Raw genomic sequence first — 18,652 nt, 5'->3', positions numbered from 1 at the left:
CCTAGAGAACTTTGTTACTGTAGATTACAGGGAGGGGATTCTCTCAATTGCATTTCTTCGGGAGAAATGTTTCTTAGTCTCATAGGGAAAACTTGAGAAAAAGTGCCTCTTTGCACTGCAGGAGAGAAAGCAGGTAGGGCGAGCAGGGGAAGCTCAGAGAGGCCTTGGAGCTGAGGTGCTTCTTTAGTTCTAAGCACTCAGGATTTGAAAGCGACATACTGTGGGTATTGTTTGCTAACTCCAGCATGCCTGTGTCAGAAATTTGTGTCAAGGTTATCTGAAGATAGTAGAGTCACGTGTCTAAGATGTATCCATGTTGTTTGTCTTCTAGTAGTATAGAGAAATGACTTTGTGCCATCTTAATCATTGCTGTACGAATGTGATGTTAGGTATCACATCACACAGCGTCATCATTTTGTTAGAGAATCAGTATCTTTCCACATCCTTCTGAATGATGTTATCCACTGAGACAATAATGTTGAGGCAGAATATGCCAAATGTAGACTGTTGAACTCCTTTAATCTCGTTTCACAGGGTAAGTTGTAGAACATAAGATATCTCTGTGCTTTCAATTCCCCCTGTGTCCCTGCTTGACTACATCCTAATTTTTCCCTCAAGAGGTGACAATTTTAGATTTTGTGGTAATCATTGTCTTGATTTTGTGTGTGTATATATACATATTTTTTTAACGTATGTATCTCTGAGCAATATACTACATAGTTTTGTTTGATTTTATGCTTCATATAAATATAATCATAGCTTACATTTTTATGCAAGCTGCTTTTTTGTTATGATTGTTTAATTTTTTTCATATTTATTCTACTTGAAGAATTAATATTAGTTCATTTCGTTTCTCTGTCATATTCTATTTGCTCGCCATTCCTTTTGTTTGGAGTTTCTTTATTTTACTCTTATTTTTGAATTGTAATTTTGTGTGGTATACCATTGTTAGTTAACAGTTCATCTTCATACAAGGTCTGACCTCATAGTCACTGCCAAGAAGTCATCTGTCAATCTTCTCCTTTTTTATAGATAGCCTTTTTTCCTCTAATTTTTTTTTTTTTTTCAAGTTTTTGGCCGGGGCCAGGTTTGAACCCATCACCGCCGGTATATGGAGCCAGCACCCTATTCCTTTGAGCCACAGGCACCACCCTCCTCTAGTTATTTTTTAAAAAGTTTTCTCTATCTTATTTGTGTTTTATTTACTATAAGGTATCTAGATATCAGTTTTTTAAAAATTTGTTTTCTTCTGTTTACTGGTGTCTGGAATCTGAGGGATTATTGGTGTCTCTCAATAATTCTATTAAAACTGCCCCAATTGTCCCTGTTATATTCTTATAAATTCCAATTAAATTCCTTCCTTCCTTCCTTCCTTCCTTCCTTCCTTCCTTCCATCTTTCCCTCCTTCCTTCTTTTCCTCCCTCCCTTCTTTCTTTCTCTCTTTCTTCCTCATTAATTTATTCTGCATGTCACTTTATCTCTTGATAACTTTTTAAATCACATTGTCTGTACTGCATTGAAGGTAACTTTTCTCAAATATATCATCGAGTTAACTAATTCTATTTCACTATGCTGAATCTTTTGTTTACCCCAAATTATTTTTTATTTTTAGAAATTTTATTTGGTTGTATTTTAAATCTTCACAGTAAGTTTTGAGCTTGTTCTTTTTATTTATACATCTCAGTTTTTCTTTTTTTAAGCATATTAAAATGTACTTTGTATTGTACATGTAATAATCCTAGCATATGCATTATTGGCATATCTGATTTAGTAGCTTTTTCTTTCTAATGTCTCTTATCTGTGATACCTTTTGTTTCATATCTTTGTTGGTTTTCTTCTATGTGGGGTCACATTTCTTGGAAATTTATTTATGGAAATTTTTGATACCTAGGGTGAAATGCATTCTTCTAGAGAGGATCTGAGATTGTTTCTACTATTTATCTAAGGATACTATGACCAGGAACCACATTTAAACCAAACTACTACCTTTAGGCTTGGGGGCCCACACAGATTTCAGTTCTTAATGGAGATTTATTTCTCTTTCATTGATAATTGGAGCTGAAATGGATAAATACCCAACCATTATGCTCTATTTATTTTCTAGTTCAAATATCAAGGGTGTCACATTGGAAAGGTTTTTACCTACCTCCATGCTCAAACTCCCAGACTCTGCTGACTGAGGTGTTTGTAAGCCATTAAAACTCATTTTTTTAGGCCACGAGAGATTGGCAGAAATCTTGAGGGCAAACACCTCCCTACATCTAGTTTTGCCTTTATGAATCTCTGCTTTGGGGATCTACTTCTGATCTCTCGGAATATTTTTGTATAGTAGTACAGCTATGCATCTTTTTTTAAATGTCTTGTCTAGTATTTTTATATATGCTATGTTGCAAGGTATTTCTCTTAATATTTTAGCCATATTTCATAAATAGAAAACTCCTATCTCAATTTTTTAGATACCCCTTTAAATACACAGAGCAGCCATTTCATTTACTGTGCCTTCTAGAGTAGAACCAGAGACTTTATACAAGTTTTATAAAAAGTAGAGATTTTTTTTAATGTTTATCATTTTCAATAAAAACTCTGCTCTAATACTTGAAGATAATTAATAATTATTAAAATTGACTCATGCTTATACCTTCACAGCTGCTATTCTGGGCCTTAAAAGATTTCTTCAAAGCATATCACATGATCATCTTATAAGCAAGCCAGCAGAAATTTCTAAGTTAATTACAGTTTGGCAGAGTGTATCTAAAACCTCTTATCTGAACAGTGAACCCAGTAATTTAATCAGTCTGTCTGTTGACTAATCACGTTCTAATCCATCTGATATCAACACTGAAAAAAAAAAAAACTCTTCATCTGTTTCTTGTAAAACTTATCTCTGTGATCGCACAGCTGCTGTGAGCTCCTGGTATTAATAACTTGAATAGGAGATGGAACACAATGGATTCCCAAGCCTGCTGAAAAAAAGTTTGAACTCCTTAAAATTGTCATTTAAGACTCTCTACACTCTGACTCAACTCTGTTCAGTCTTCCCATCGTGATTTCCTGTTACTTTCCTAGTTTTAGCCCATGAACTTGTAAAAGCAAGCTACTTGAACTCTTACAACATCTGTTTTGACTGTTTCTGAAGCTGGTTTGTTGATGAATGAATAAGTATGTGTTTATCAAACACCACATGTTAATCACACACTGTTTTACTTCACTTAAGAGTGATGGTTACCCAGCTTGGCAGATGAGAAGGGCAAAGGGCAAAACAAATCACTTTCAATTTCTAGTTTACAAAGTCATAAACTTTCTTTAAAAGGGCAAGAGGAAAGCCTAAGACTATACCAGTCAGTGACCCTTCAGTTTACCAATCATAACTAATTAAAAATAGAAAATTAATCTTCATATTTCTGCAATGTAAGACATCAACTCCTTTAGATGTCTGACATTATCCGAGAGATGAGGGTCATTTGACATGGGATGAGCAGTGGAGAACATGTCAGTAAAACCGCTTCCCTGCCATGGAATAGACATTTAGTTGAGTCAGTTTTCATTTGTCGTGCCCTTCTTTAAGCCTAACCAGGTCATAAATCATTTTCTATTCACTCTAGAACACGATAGGCTGTGATCTGCTTTTTTCTTCTTACTCCTTCCACTACTTCATGCATAGCACACCTGTCCCTTCAGTTACATCAGCACAGCCCCAGACTTAGACTGAATTCAGCCATGACACTGCTGTGTTGACAGTCCTCAGCACACTACCATACTAGAATTGTAGAATTCCTAATGTAGTCTAAAACATGGGAGAATTTCACAAGTTCTTGGAATTTTGACTTTGTGAGGCTTTGGGCCACAGGAACAGGAAGTTGATAATTATCGTGAATGATTCAAGACTATGGTGAGTTTTCATTTCACTACATGTTAAGTATTTTGTCTGTTTCACAACCATTTTCCTAGTTAATTATACTTCATCAGTGTCCATATATTTTTCTCCTTAGGTTTCTAAGAAGAACTTACACAAACTAGTCCTGGTGTAGTGAATTCCTCTCATACTATTTGCTCAGCTCTGAATAACTCCATCTTTGTTTACCTGAGCATCTTTGTGAATCCTAACTAATTCTACCCTGCTAGACACAGTTCATTAAACAAGGGCTGGGAATGAATATTTAATGCAGCTTAAACCGTCAGAGTCTCTGACACTAGGGGTTAAAATTTGTCGTAAGAGATTATAAAGTTTGAAGAGTGGCAATACCTGTAACTTGCAAACCTGCGGCTTGCAGGAAATCCATGTTCAGTCATATGAACTGAGACAGGGGAAGTCCAGTGTAGAGAGAAAAATGAAGAGATGTGCAGATGGAACCAGAGAGAAAGAACAGAAGCATTCCTAACTAGGGTATAGCTACATTTCCTTTCTTGCTTCATGGGAAATATTCCTTTACCTTAAAATAAATATACTGTACCCCACTTTTCAAAGATATGACTTGCTTAAGTTGATATATTTTCCTTCCAACTAAAATCACTTTTAAACATTATTATATACAACAAATGTTAAGAGGTCACTATTTATTGTTGTTGTTATTCATATCACACAAATACACCTGAGTTACAGTTTCATCCCTAATACTTATTAGCTGTACAACCAGGGACAAGTCACTTCATTTCCCTAACCCTCTGTTTGGTTATTAGGAGCATGATGATAAAGTTGTGATGATCAAATGAGATGCTGGTATGCAAAAAATTTGTGCTATCCATAGCTACACTGTAATTATCATTTCTGTAATGTCAGCGCCAAAACTTCTCTGATAATTCACCTTATGTTTTTCTAGGATAGTGTTGCTGTTCTTGTTCACTGCATTTTCCATGTAGATAGACAGATTTATACGTCCTGAACAGAAAGGAGTAAGTTCTGTCACTCATGCAGGTGGGGTGCTATCATTATACCACAAGACAATAGAATGGGAAAAGAATGATTTATTGAAAAAAAAATTCTTATCCTCATTTTGCCCCCTTCAAAAACATCAAGTAGAAATTATTCTGACCATCACAAAGTTTATTTTGGAGAAAAATCAAATATTAATATAGTTAGTTCATGAAGAAAATAAAATGTTAGAGAGTTCTTTCATAATAGTGGAGTTGCTTTAGAAACTAGGCCACTCTTGAATTTTATTTTACTTTTTGCTATTCCCAAGGGAGCAGTATCCCAGATTTATAATGATGGAATCATACTAGGTGACAAGGTATTTGTTGTTAGGCTTGTTTTCAGAATGATTCTCCTCTTTTATGGGATAATGTATAATTAAATCCTACTTAAATATTTTACTAGGATTTTATTAGGAAAGCAATATCAATTTGTCCTGCAATACATACTATTTCAGTTTTGAAATCCTGATATATAAAATCAAATAATTGAATTTTTTTCCTGGCAAGAAAAATATTTCACTGCAGAATCTTGAAAATTAGAAAAGGAACAAATATTTAGATATTTGTTATAGGTTTTTGGGTGAACTGATAAAACTTTCTCAACAGCTTTTCGAACCTATTTCTCATTGTCCTGTGTACTTATGCAGCTGAGAAAAAATGTATTTTTACAATTATATATTAATAATACTTTTGAAAAGCCCACCTTGCCTCACCAGAGCCAATTTCTCCCCTGGCATCTACCTACTGCATTACGTAACCTCTATTCTGAGTTATTTGTAGTCATTCCCTTACTTTTTTTTTTTTTAATTAAATCATAGCTGTGTACATCAATGCAATTATGGGGCATAATGTGCTGGTTTATATACAATTTGAAATATTTTCATCAAACTGGTCAACATAGCCTTCACGACATTTTCTCAGTTATTGTGTTAAGGCATATATTCTACATTTACTAAATTTCACATGTACCCTGTAAGATGCATCGTAAGTGTGGTCCCACCAATCACGCTCCCTCCCCCGTCTTTCTCCCTGCCCTTCCTTGCCTCTCCCGTTTCCCCATATTCTTGGGCTATAATTGGGTTATAGCTTTCATATGAGTGAGTACATTGGATACTTTTTTCCATTTTTAAGATATTTTGCTAAGAAGAATATGTTCCAGCTCCATCCATGTAAACATGAAAGAGGTAAAGTCTCCATCTTTCTTTTAAGGCCACATAATATTCAAGCCCCCTTACTTTTATTTATAGTTTTATCACGTTAAGTGTGTGTCACTAAACATTACATGATTTTCTTTTGTATGTCATATTCTACATATTTTTCTATTTCCTTTTCTTTTTATTCTACAACATGTTTATAACATTTATTCCTTGCAGTATATGTAGCTGTGACTCACTCTGCACATTTTAGTTTTTTATTTCCCTCCAACTTTGTTGGACCCAGTTCTTTTTCTAATCTCTTACCAAGACATTTCTGTAAGGTTTTCTTTTTTATTTTTTTGTGGCTATTGTGACTATCTTAATTCAGTAGTAACCATGGAAACATCATAAGTTTTAAAATAAAGGAAGTCAAGTAGATGAACTTAAACAAATAAATATAATCAGTCTGTTTTCCATTTAAATCTCTTTACTGAAGCTGAAAAATCATTACGATCACTTCAAATGTGAAGAGGTCACTAACCCTTGAGTTTATAATGGTAGTTATAATATCATGTAGAGATATCACCTAACACTTCCATTTCTACAACATCTATTTTTAAATATCTGAATATTGTTACTGCACTGAAGATTAGAGAAATGGCAATTTATCTTTTTTTATTATAGAGAATGAACTCTTACATACTCTAACTATTCTTGAATACATTTATTTTGTTGTATTAACTCCCTTAAGCAAGGCTAATATGACGTATCTATTAAATATTAAAGCAAAATATTCTCTTATGAAATGGTGAAATTCTAGTATTCCCAGGTCAAAAGCTTTAGTAAATTATTGCCCAATTATTGAAACTCTAACTCTAGTCATATAACCAAAGATAATTGGTTATATCCATGTTTTCATTTGTCTTTCACTTAATTTAAAAATTCTAAGAAGTCTCAAGTCAGTGGAGAAGGATTTTGGCAAAGCAGTAGCAAACATGATTGAATTTTGGAAAGAAAACCTAGAATAAAATTATTAGTTGGGTGAATACTTTGGACTTTTGCCACTTTAACTTGGAAAATACTACATTATTCAGTTTCTATGGTACTAACAATGAACTCAGTGATAATTAAGTTCTGTACCAGTGGACACCTATAACTTGGGCAGATATGGAGAGTATCTTATTTTTGTTTGAATTAAGGAATGAGAAAACTGACCTATTTAAAGAACCATACTCCAACTCAGACTCCACCTTATACAAACAATGTAACCTAATCGTAGGTACCCTCATATTAATCTGAAATTTAAAAAAAGAAACATACTCTATTATAAAGTAGATAAAATTTACCTTCTGTTTCCATATCTGGAGGAGGGTTAAAAGAATCTCTTTGATTTTGTTCAGACTTCCTGCAAATTATTGTGGTTAAGGAGATTACAGTTTAACACAGCATTAACAACAAACTTAACTCACAATTTAAAAGAAAAAATCCTTTAAGGTTGAATGTTAGGTATTGAGGTGTCACTGAGGAGGAACATTCTACTAAAAAAGGATTTTCTTGCCTATCCTCCCATTAAATATTTTCAGCATTTTGACCCTTTTTGCCTATTGTGGGTGGCTAGCCTCATTGTTATTAAGAGGGTTACTGTAAATGGCTTAGAATTCCTGGATTGTGAGGTTTTTCTTTAGTACTGGTGAAACTTCTGTGTCTTTTTTTACTTTTTAATATTAAAAAACCTCCTACACATTTTGTAAAGATGTGGTCTTAGTATATAAGACAGACACAAGAGGCAACTAAAATTGGTTTAGATTCTAATAGGCTCCTCAGCTAAGAAGTGCCCTTAGTGGCCATGGATATGGCTAAGAATTTACATCTCTTGTATTTACCTAGGGGGATCTGGAGAGAATGTTCTTCTAAGCAAAGTATCACAAGAGTGGAAAAACAAGCATCTAATGTACTCAATACTGTAGGCCTACACAAGAAAAAAATCACAATTAAATTCAACTGGAGGGATGGGGCATAGGAAGGAAGGGGAGGAAGTGGGGAGGGAGGTTTGGTAAGCTCTCACTTATCGAGTGCAACATAGGGGTATATGGCACACCTCCTGGGTGAATGCCTCAATTACAACTTGAACTTTTACCTAACAAACATGAACAATGTAATCTAATTATTTGTACCCATATATTAATCTGAAATTTATTTATTTATTTATTTTTTTTTTGTAGAGACAGAGTCTCACTGTACTGCCCTCGGGTAGAGTGCCGTGGCGTCACACGGCTCACAGCAACCTCTAACTCTTGGGCTTACGCAATTCTCTTGCCTCAGCCTCCCGAGCAGCTGGGACTACAGGCGCCCACCACAACGCCCGGCTATTTTTTTTTTGTTGCAGTTTGGCCGGGGCTGGGTTTGAACCCGCCACCCTCGGCATATGGGGCCGGCGCCCTACTCACTGAGCCACAGGCAAACTTACGTCTACGTGAAACAGAAAAGCCCAGCTTTTGAACTATATCAGAATGAGGCCTCTCTATTTGCGAAATAGAGATCAGCTATATCCCACAGTCAGGAAGGTCTACGTATGATGAAGTTCAAGCATGCTTCCTGCCAGCGGGTATTCACAGCAGGCTGAGATGGGGAGGGGTGTGGTAGAGGGCAGTTTGTATCACAGCACTCTGGTACCAAGACTAGCTATGGTGGGAGATGAAAGGGCAACTCAGCTCCAGAAGAAGGGCTCCCTAAGGGATCAGAAGTAGCAAGTGAGGACCCCAGTTCTAGAGAATTGGACTAACGGGAAGGATCTAAGCATAGTACCCATGCCTAAAATGTGAGCATAAGCTCAGACCCCCTAGTCTGTTCAGCAACAGAATGGGGCCAACAATATATGGCTTTGGTTCCCCCATCTCAGGATAAGACCTATTCTGTTGCCTAGGGTTTTAGTCTCGACTTACTCAAGAGATGTTATTTGAGCACCTACTGAAGGCTAGGCTAGAAGCCGCACATGTCATTACAAGATACGGTTCCTTCCCTTATAAATGTTACATTCTAGTGGAAGGTACAGTTAAGACAATCACTAGAAAGTGTAGTCAAAGTGCCTTGGGGGAAGTATATATTGTTATGATGGTGAGTCAGATCGTCTTATTAAGACTTGATGCAGTTGGAGAAGACAGAAAGGCTTCACAAAGGACTTGAGTCTGTGCTAAAATCTGAAGAATAGGACACTCCTAAAAAGAGTTAATACCTGTAAGTCAATTAGCATTGCTTAAGGAGTAGGGAAACTGCTAAAAGGAGTCAGTTTTGCTGATTAAGCATTAAATGCTACTGCTAGATCAGGAATTATGAACCAGTCATTTAAACCACGTATCACATTATTGGCAGAATTACCCAGTTCCAGGGCAGGTGGCTTGGTGAACTAAACAAGGGCCCCACTTATTATCTTGGCCAAACATTCCTGTGACAAGAACAATTTGTATCCTTGCTTGCATTTATCTAGGTGGAGAGCATTTAAAGTTGGGGTAAAGCAGAGGAAAGGAGGACCTCAAAGGTTAAAAAATATGACTCTTGAAAATTGGAAGACAGAAGAAAACTAGCCTCATTTGGGTGAAACATTTCTAGAATGGTCTTCTCTGACCCTGACTACACTAGAGTAGTACCTGCTGGGTGAGCTAAACAGTGCCACCTGTAGAAACACAGAGTGCACATTTGCCAAGATGGAAATTTGACCCATTAGACTTGAGCTTCCTGGAGTAACTCTATTTGTCATTTCACCCATTAGGATTGTGAGACATGGTTTCACAACAGCAAATCAAAGCAAGGCTGCTGATGTTGCACACAGTTACAATAGAAATAGGATGGCTTAATTAGTAAAAAATTAACGGGCATGATTCCTATAAGTTTTAAATGTACATATTTGAGGAGGCTTATTGTAACATTTATACCATTTATTTTATAATATACTAATTCAAATGTAAAAGTGAATGTAAATTACCAGAAATTAACATGCAATGTGAAGAAAAGTCCTTTTATCCTCTGCAACTGTAGCATTTGGCAGATTCAGGAATAAATAATCTTTTGTGGCAAGGGTATGCCTTATCAAACATATGCAGATCAGCACTAATTAATGCTAATTAAGGTTTCCTGTCTATCTAGTTGGAAAAACGTCCAAATGTTATGAAATCCAGTTAGTATGCCTATTACACTAATTGTTTTATATGGGGTGGTTCTTAATTAAAATATGTAAATTGACCTTAATTGCTATATACTAATGGGGGTTCATGTTATCTTACTAAGAGTGACAAGATGGTGAGGAGGGGTACTTAAATGACTAATTCTGATAAATCCTTAACTAAATGACCTTTACTCAAAATTAATTTTAATTGGAAGTTGGCAAAAGAAACATTTTTTTCTTTGTTTCTTTTTAGTTTTAAGTAATGGAAGAAATGTTGCACTTCTTTGTTAATACAGCTTTAGAAGCAGTTGTGGGTTGTTAATTACACTTAACAAGCAAGTTAATTTTACTGTTTACTGTTTATAGTTATCAGGAAGTTATTGATATACTCATTTCAATCTTGGGAAAAATGACTGAATAATGTGACTACACAGTTACAATACCATAGGTCATTTAACCCAGTTTGTTCATTGGAGTATGTGTTAAAGTTTGATGACCTGGCAATACTCATATGTACTTCTTAGCTGCTTTACATCAGAACTGCATTTTTAGGAAAAACATTATATATACTTTTTACAAACATTAACTCTTATTAGAATTAAACTGTGACTGGAGATAGATTAAATAGACTGAAAAGTGATTTTTATATTTTAACATACCATGTTTTATTTATTGTTTAATTGTAAACAACTTAAAATTAGTATGCCCCAAACCAATGTGAATTAATATAAACATTTTAATTTTTTCATTACGTTTAATTTAAATTATAGGAAGCAATTTAGCTAAAGCTAACATGTATTTTACCTTTTTTTGAAATAGTTTATGTTCAGCTATAAGTATATTAAAAATTCTTGTTTAAAACTGTAAGAAAGGACTGCGTAATATATTGTCATATGGAAATAAGCATGTAATAAAGATTATAGGTTTTCTTTGCCAAAAGGAGACTCAATATCTTTACTCTGTCTTTCATCAGGACATCGTGACAAATGTTTCACCCAGAATCATCCGGGGGACCACCTCCGGCCCCATGTATGGCCCAGGACAGAGCTCCTTCCTGAATATTGAACTCATTAGTGAAAAAACGGCTGCATATTGGTGTCAAAGTGTCACTGAACTAAAGGCTGACTTTCCAGACAACGTAAGTGTGATTTAACATCAAAAACAAGAGAATTGGCGTAAGTTGGGAAATGTTTATTTAAACATCCAATTCATAGGCTTATAAATATTAACGTGTATAATATATTTTATTAAAGAATCTGCCATTTGCTTTGCTGATGCATAGAAAGATAAAAAAGAAGGAAAAGCTCAAGAATTCATAAAAATCCACACCAAGTGAGGCTTTGTTATAAATGGATGCCATGTACATGGAATAAGTATCTACATAAGCAGAAGGAAGAGAAATACAATTCTCATCTTATTGAGTTGGTTTTCACTGTATGTGGCTGGTATTTATGAAGGTGATGACCTCAGGAAGAAATTGCAGACTATAAATCATTTTCAATATAAACCTGAGGCAGAAGCACAGTATCTTCTTATGTAGTTTATTTGTATTTTTTAGTGGAAAATAATTTACTAAATAATTCTAACACTCTGTACTAAATGAATAAACTACCTTTGATAAAACACAAAACCATTTTTTTCTTTTAGAGAACCATGCTGAAATATTGCAATAAAATCCAGCTTGAATCTAATAGATGGCATTTTCCCTTCAGTGGTCCTGTTAGAGTAACCATTAATATCATCCTTCATTCATTCTTCCTCCCTTTCCTCCTCTCCCTCCTTTTCTCTCTCCCGCCCTCTCCGTTCTGCCCTCCTCTCCCTCTCTCTCTGTTTCTCATTTTTTCTTTCAAAGAGCTAACAGTGAATGGAGGTAGAAGCAAAGAATTTTCTACCTACATATATATGTCTTCAAAGACAAAAGAGAATACTTAAGTATTCTAATGATAAATATTTTTAAATCTAATGAAATGTGTGGATATTTGCCTACAAATTGATAAATAGCCAAATCTTTCAAAGGAATTTAGATAGCACACTGTTACCTAGCCCATCAAGTTTCTTAACTATTTTTAATAGCTCTAATTGTTTGAAAATTCTCTCTTAACTTGAAACAAAATATATCCACATAGAAAAATATGATTTATCTTCTTCAAGACAATCTTTCAGATTTGAAGGGAACTATCAAAACCCACCTGTCATCTACACCTTCTGTTATTATGACTTTTTCACTTTCTGAGCCTGAACTTACAGTTACTGCTGTATTATATTATCATGTCATACAATTAAACACTATGCTGAGCTGTTTGTTTTTTAAAGGACCATGTTTGGGGGGAAGCTTTTCTCAGAATGACTAAAGACCAAAAATATGGCCAACTATAAAAAGGAAAAATACACTTTGTAACTTAATCTATAATATTGAGTGTTATGTTAGGTACTAAATATGCAATGTCATAATTAATGTGAGTACTTTATAGCACACACTTGGTCCTAGGCACTGTTATAAAAGCTTTATATATTTTAAGCTCGTTTGATTCTTGCACACACTTACAAGGTAGGTATTATTATTTTCTCCATTACATAGATGAAGAAACTGAGGCACACAGATGTTAAGTAAATCATGCCCAATTACACACCTAGTGTACGTGGAAGCTTGAATTTGAACTTGAAATTTGCTTTTAGCATCCATCCTTCTGTGTAATAGTGTTTTCTAGTCTGTTTACCTATGCTGTTTTTAAATAGTCAATATTAATTTTTAATGGCACATAACAACAGTAAGCAATACATTTTCCCAAATATTGCTTCAATAGTATTTAGATAAGCTACTGTTTCTGAAAAAAAAATATTTCTCCAGAAAATATCTACCGATGGCTTGTCTTAAGTTCACATGATACTTTCTGCCCTCTCGTAGGCAGGAATAAGATGTTATAATAAGGATCACCACGAAATGACAGTAAGTGGACAGGAAAGCTGAGAGGAAACCTTTGCTTTGTGATTCTAAAGTCAGGTACAAAGAAGAGACACATTTAAATGTTCTTTTCAATTTCCCTGGCAAGAATTTTCTTCTCTTACAATGTGTTTTCTTCTGAGAAAACAGTGCAGACTTTTCTTGTTTCTAATTCTTTCCCCATTTATGTTATATTCATTATTCCCTTTTTGTATTCTTAGAATTTATAACATTTTATTCCTGATAGCAAAGATAACATTTTAAATACAATTAAAATGGCATTCCTTTTTGAACCAAGAGAAATAAAGTGTATGCACCTAGATATTGCCATGCTGAGAATAGACTATCTCCCACTGTTTCAGAATTATTCTGATGGATTTGCCCAATGAGCTGAATGAAAGAAGATGACCCTTCATTTTCCAAGTTTAATTATCACTCTCACTGGAGTTTTTTCACATAATTCTCAAGTGTGTGACTGCTGCCTTTAGTGACAGGGATTGGACAGTTCAACCCACTGTTGCAGCTTCTAAGCAAGGGCCAACTTTTCTGAAAAGGAAATTGTGCTGGGGCATATAGGTTAGCTGCTATCAGCAGCTAGTGTCTCTGTTTCCAGTGAGGGTAGGTACCACTAGACCATGAAGCAGAGGATAGAGCTGATGAGCTTCTTGACTATGTAGGCATCAAGACCCCTGAAATATATGATAGGGGCTCATCTCCTAATTACCACAGTTATGCCAAAGTCTACACTTACACTAGAACTTTTGCTTGGCTTTCAAGGTTTCCTTTTATTTATCTGTTAATTAAATTTGGCACATTGATCATTGTAGTGACAGTGTATTAACTAAGAGATTTTTGTCCCTAATCTGAGATTTTGCAATTCTTATTATGAAATGTACTGTATAATTAGAGCTCACAGAAACCAATTTTAAGTGAATCCTCTTATTCTCACTGCAAAAGCCTTATAAATCATGCATTTTAGGTCTTAGAACTTTTTACACCAAAAATTATATTCTCACTTTGTCTGAATGCACTGAATTAACAAATAAAGACTAACATTTTCTATCATTATGGAAGATAAAGTAAGAGTTTCAGGCCAAAGATAGAACTTCAGCAGTGAATCAAACGGTGAAGATAGAAAAGGAAATGATAGCTTTGTTAGAGAAATTAATAAAGGAAAAATAATTGATATGTAAATATACATCTATTAACAATATACCTCATTTATGCAAAAACTCTCCATGACTGAGAGATCAACTTTGTGCAAATCAAGTTCAAAACATTGATCTCTTAGCTTTACTAGCTAATAGCCTCTAACTAGAGAGTTCTTAACCTTGTGTGTGTGCCATGGACTCCTTAAGCACTATTGGAAAGTTTAGGATCCTGTTTTTAGAATATTTTTGAATGCATAAAGCATAAATTATAAACTTACAGAAGATTCCCATTATATTAAAACTATGAAGACATTTATAAAAATAGTTGTGATATAATAATACATGTTGCTTTTTATTAAGGTACTTAATAATCTAGTTGTAGGTCTAATAACTACTGCACTTTTTTTTTTTTTTTTTAAGACAGGGTCTCAAGCTTTCACCCTGGGTAGAGTGTCCTGACATCACAGCTCAAAGCAACCTCAAACTCTTGGCCTTTAGTGATCCTCTTGCCTCAGCCTCCCAAGTAGCTGGGACTACAGGGCACACCACAATGCCCGGCTATTTGTTATTGTTGTTGTTGCAGTTATCATTGTTGTTTGAGCTGGCCTGGTCTGGGTTCAAACCTGCCAGCCTCGGTGTATGTGGCTGGTGCCCTAGCCACTGAGCTACAGTCACTGCCCACTACTGCACTTTTGACGCAGTAATGATCATAATTACTTGAGATTTCTGCAGCAAATCTGCTATGATTTTCTGTGATTTCTATTGGTCAAAGTTATAGGTATCATTAGTGCTACTATGGTTGTTTTATTGCATTCAGTATTGAGAAATGTTACATTTCAGTAGGAGGTTAATAAAAATAAGCGTCTAAGTCTTTCTCCACCCAAGTTCATGAGTGCTGCATTATGTGAAGGGTCTACAGACCCTGCTAGATGTTAAGAACCTACATCCACTAGTTCTCGATTCTGGTTGCATATTAGAATCTTATGAGAAACTTTAAAAAAGGATGTTTATAAGTAGGGCCTATCTTTTTAATGATTTCAGAAATTCCACTATGGATACAATAAATATATGTGTATATATGTAAGCACGTTTGTGTATATATTAATAGGTATGTGCGTACGTGTGTGTGCATTTTTTATAAAGTTCATCAATTAATTCTACTACGTACACAACCAGCATTATTTATGGCTCTTGACATTTATCATTAAATATTTATCAAACTCATATATCAGAACTGTTTCCTAAGAGCATTTTGCATGTTCCAGGCACTGTGCTCGAAGGGCTTTATGTATCTATGAAGCAGAGACACTTCCCATTTTACAAATGAGGAGACTGGCCTTTAGAGATACTGCATTAACTGGTCTGCCTCATTCAGCTGGGGACTGAGGCTTTAGGGCTGGAATCTTTACAGTACGCTTTGAAGAGGTATTCCATGTGGCCCTAAGGGACCTGGGAAATTAAGAATGTATGTTATTCCAATCCTTCCCTGCCCACCTACTCAAATGGGTACTTTCAGATACAGGTTTATGAAACAGAAAACAAATTCTTATCGTGATAAAATAAAGCAAGCTCTGTCATCAGCCAAGCATTGTTTTGTAGTTAGCTCCTGCTCAGGATATTTTATACCCCGGCTCTTATTGCGTTGCGGGGATGCAGCCATCTATAGGAAGCAGTGTTGGGGGAGATTCAGTTTGGACCTTCGTTTGAGCTGTTACATGGCCTCATCTTAAATTTTGTATTCAAACCCTCAATGAATCCCCAACAATAAAAAAAAAAAAAAATGGGGAAGTCAAGGGATTGAGTCAGATCTAGATTTCCTCCAAGCGAGGAGGATACTCATTGCTTATTCAGGGGGGTTCATTATCCGGTATTCCCTGTACCGTCTCCTGACAGTCTCCATGAAGGCTGCCTCAGCAAAAGTGAGCTTCCTGGTCTTTGAAATATTTATAGTTGAGTCCTACTCATTAGAAATAAGAGGATTTGGGTTACTCATGAAACTTGTTTAGAAAAACAAAATTTAATAATAATAATATATCTGTTGTCAGGCCAGCAATAACCAGTACAAAATAGTTACTTTCATTTCTTATCACAGAAGTTAAAAAGAACAACTATCACCTTAGTTCTTCCCTCTGCAAATCCCAAAGAGGATACTCACAAACAGAAATTTAAGAGGCCCTACACTGAAGGGACTCCTCCTTCACTCCCTTTGGAATTTTTTAAGCTTGTCAAGTCTCTGTTTCTCTTTATTTCTGCACATTCCCCATACTGACTTATTTTAAGTAAATTAGGCAACTGCAGTAACAGGTGTTTTAGGAAAAGCTAGTACATACTCAGGAAACAGTTCCCCTGTTTACAGTAGGGCTTAAGTCTTGATTTTTCTAATATCGTTCATGCATTCTGGACTCCATAGGTAACTTACTTTCCATCCTCCCTTCTTTTCCCAAATCCTGCATAAACCTTAGCTCTGATCATCTAGTAACATTACTGTTTTGACTTTTAAAAGCTCCATCTAGTTTACAAAAACAACGTAAATAATAATAGTAATGGAAATTTAAAATACAAGGATGAATAGGAATTAAATGTCCATACTCACCGTTCTAAAAAATCTCTGTTTTTATCAGATAAAGGCAGAAGTCTTAGAGTCGGAACAGATTTGAATCTCAGCACCCCCTCTGACTCGCTATTTATGGACCTTCTTAGCCTCAACTCCTCATCTGTGTGATAAAATTTAATAGTACCTACCCTCTTGTTATAAAGATTCAATGAGATATTATATATGTATAACATTTTGACATACTGCAGCTATTCACTACCATCAATTATATTGCATAAAATACATTTGTTTTTTTATTTCTACCTTAAATAATTTTTTTCATATGCTATGGAAAAAAGATATGGCAGTCAAAGGTACATAGTTTTTGAAATATATTGCCCAAATGATTTTCTTTTCTTTTCTTTTTTTTTTTTTTCGGCCGGGGCTGGGTTTGAACCCACCACTGGCATATGGGACCGGCGCCCTACTCCTTGAGCCACAGGCGCCGCCCTGCCCAAATGATTTTCAAAAACAGTGCCAGCTAATGATTTATCTATAACACACTATTTCAGAAATAGTTACCAATTTAAAAATTAAACACGAATTCAATAAATACAGTTTTTAGCGATCTTCTGAATTTGAGTTCATTGCACATCATATCTCATGTAAGGTCTTTGGACTTCTAACGTTTTATTCATTATACTTCCCTGATTTAATATCATTCATTCATTTAACTTTATGACTTCCCATTAAAACAACACTTACATAATGAAAACGTTCCCTCTGTTATCAGCATACAAGCAATGAAAAAATAAAAATGTAATTAAATCCACAAAAAAAGATACTAAAAGTGAATCATGATGCATGATATAGGTCACAGTTCTGTGATTGGTTCATGGCTCCATGTCGTCAAGTATTCTCTTGGGAATGGGATGTTTCTAGTTCTTTAAAAAAAAAAAAGGAAAAAGAAAAAAAAAATTAGCTGCAGCCTAAATGGAAATGGGGACTAAAATGCCATGATAATAGTTACCAAAAATTATGAAATGACAGTTTATAAGAGCTTGAACATCAAGAAGTAAAAAAATAGTGGCCACTGAGATATGAAAAACAAAAAACAGATGAGCTGATATTACCCCAGGCCCTGAGTTAAAGAATCAGAGCTAAGAAACCAGCAAGACCGAGGTGGCTAGGATTTACAAGATAGAGTACCCCTCAGCAGAGAGCTGCATACAGAGCTCCAGGGATCTGCAGAGGACCCCTCTTGAGGTTCCGACATAAATCTGGGAATAGTGACTGTTCCCTCCAGCCAGACCAGAAAACCCCATGATCACAAATACTGGGTAGAGTACAAATAAGAGTTTGGATTACTTATTGGGGAATTATTAGCCTTATGCTTTGCACTGTTTTCATTACACTCAGTGAAACTGAAAGTATAAGCATGTTCCCAAGTGACTTAATTGCAACCCAGAATAAAGCTAAAGAATATTTATAAAAATACAAAAATTGCTACTACCAAACAAGGTAAAATCCACAATGTCTGGCGTTCAGTCAAAACTTACTGAGCATGTAAAGATACAGAAAAATATAACCTGTAATGGGAGGAAAATCAATCCATAACAACCATCTTACCACCGAACTGACCAGGTGTTGGAATTAGCAGGTGAGTAGGTTAACACTGTTATTAACTACATTCCATGTATTCAAAACGATAAGTCATAAATGATAAATAAAAAATCCAACAAAACTTTCCACAATGAAAAGTACAATGAATAAGATGAAAAATGCCCTGGGAGCCATGAACAGCATATTGGGTTTTGCAGA

The 18,652-nt window shown here is 35.2% G+C and overlaps 1 protein-coding gene across 4 annotated transcripts in view; it reads left to right on the top strand.

Moving 5' to 3' along the window:
- The window catches only part of DPYD (dihydropyrimidine dehydrogenase), an 883,000-nt gene that overhangs the window by 496,308 nt on the left and 368,040 nt on the right, over window positions 1–18,652 (top strand). For all 4 annotated transcript variants that reach the window (XM_053591597.1, XM_053591598.1, XM_053591599.1 and 1 more), the window contains one exon: window positions 11,180–11,344. In XM_053591597.1, coding sequence (XP_053447572.1) covers window positions 11,180–11,344 — 165 coding nt within the window. The remainder of the gene's footprint in view (window positions 1–11,179; window positions 11,345–18,652) is intronic.

Source organism: Nycticebus coucang, chromosome 5 (genome assembly GCF_027406575.1).
Source record: "Nycticebus coucang isolate mNycCou1 chromosome 5, mNycCou1.pri, whole genome shotgun sequence".
NCBI lineage: Eukaryota > Metazoa > Chordata > Mammalia > Primates > Lorisidae > Nycticebus > Nycticebus coucang.
The sequence above is the reverse complement of the archived record's forward strand: the minus strand, read 5'-3'. Positions and strand labels throughout refer to the sequence as shown.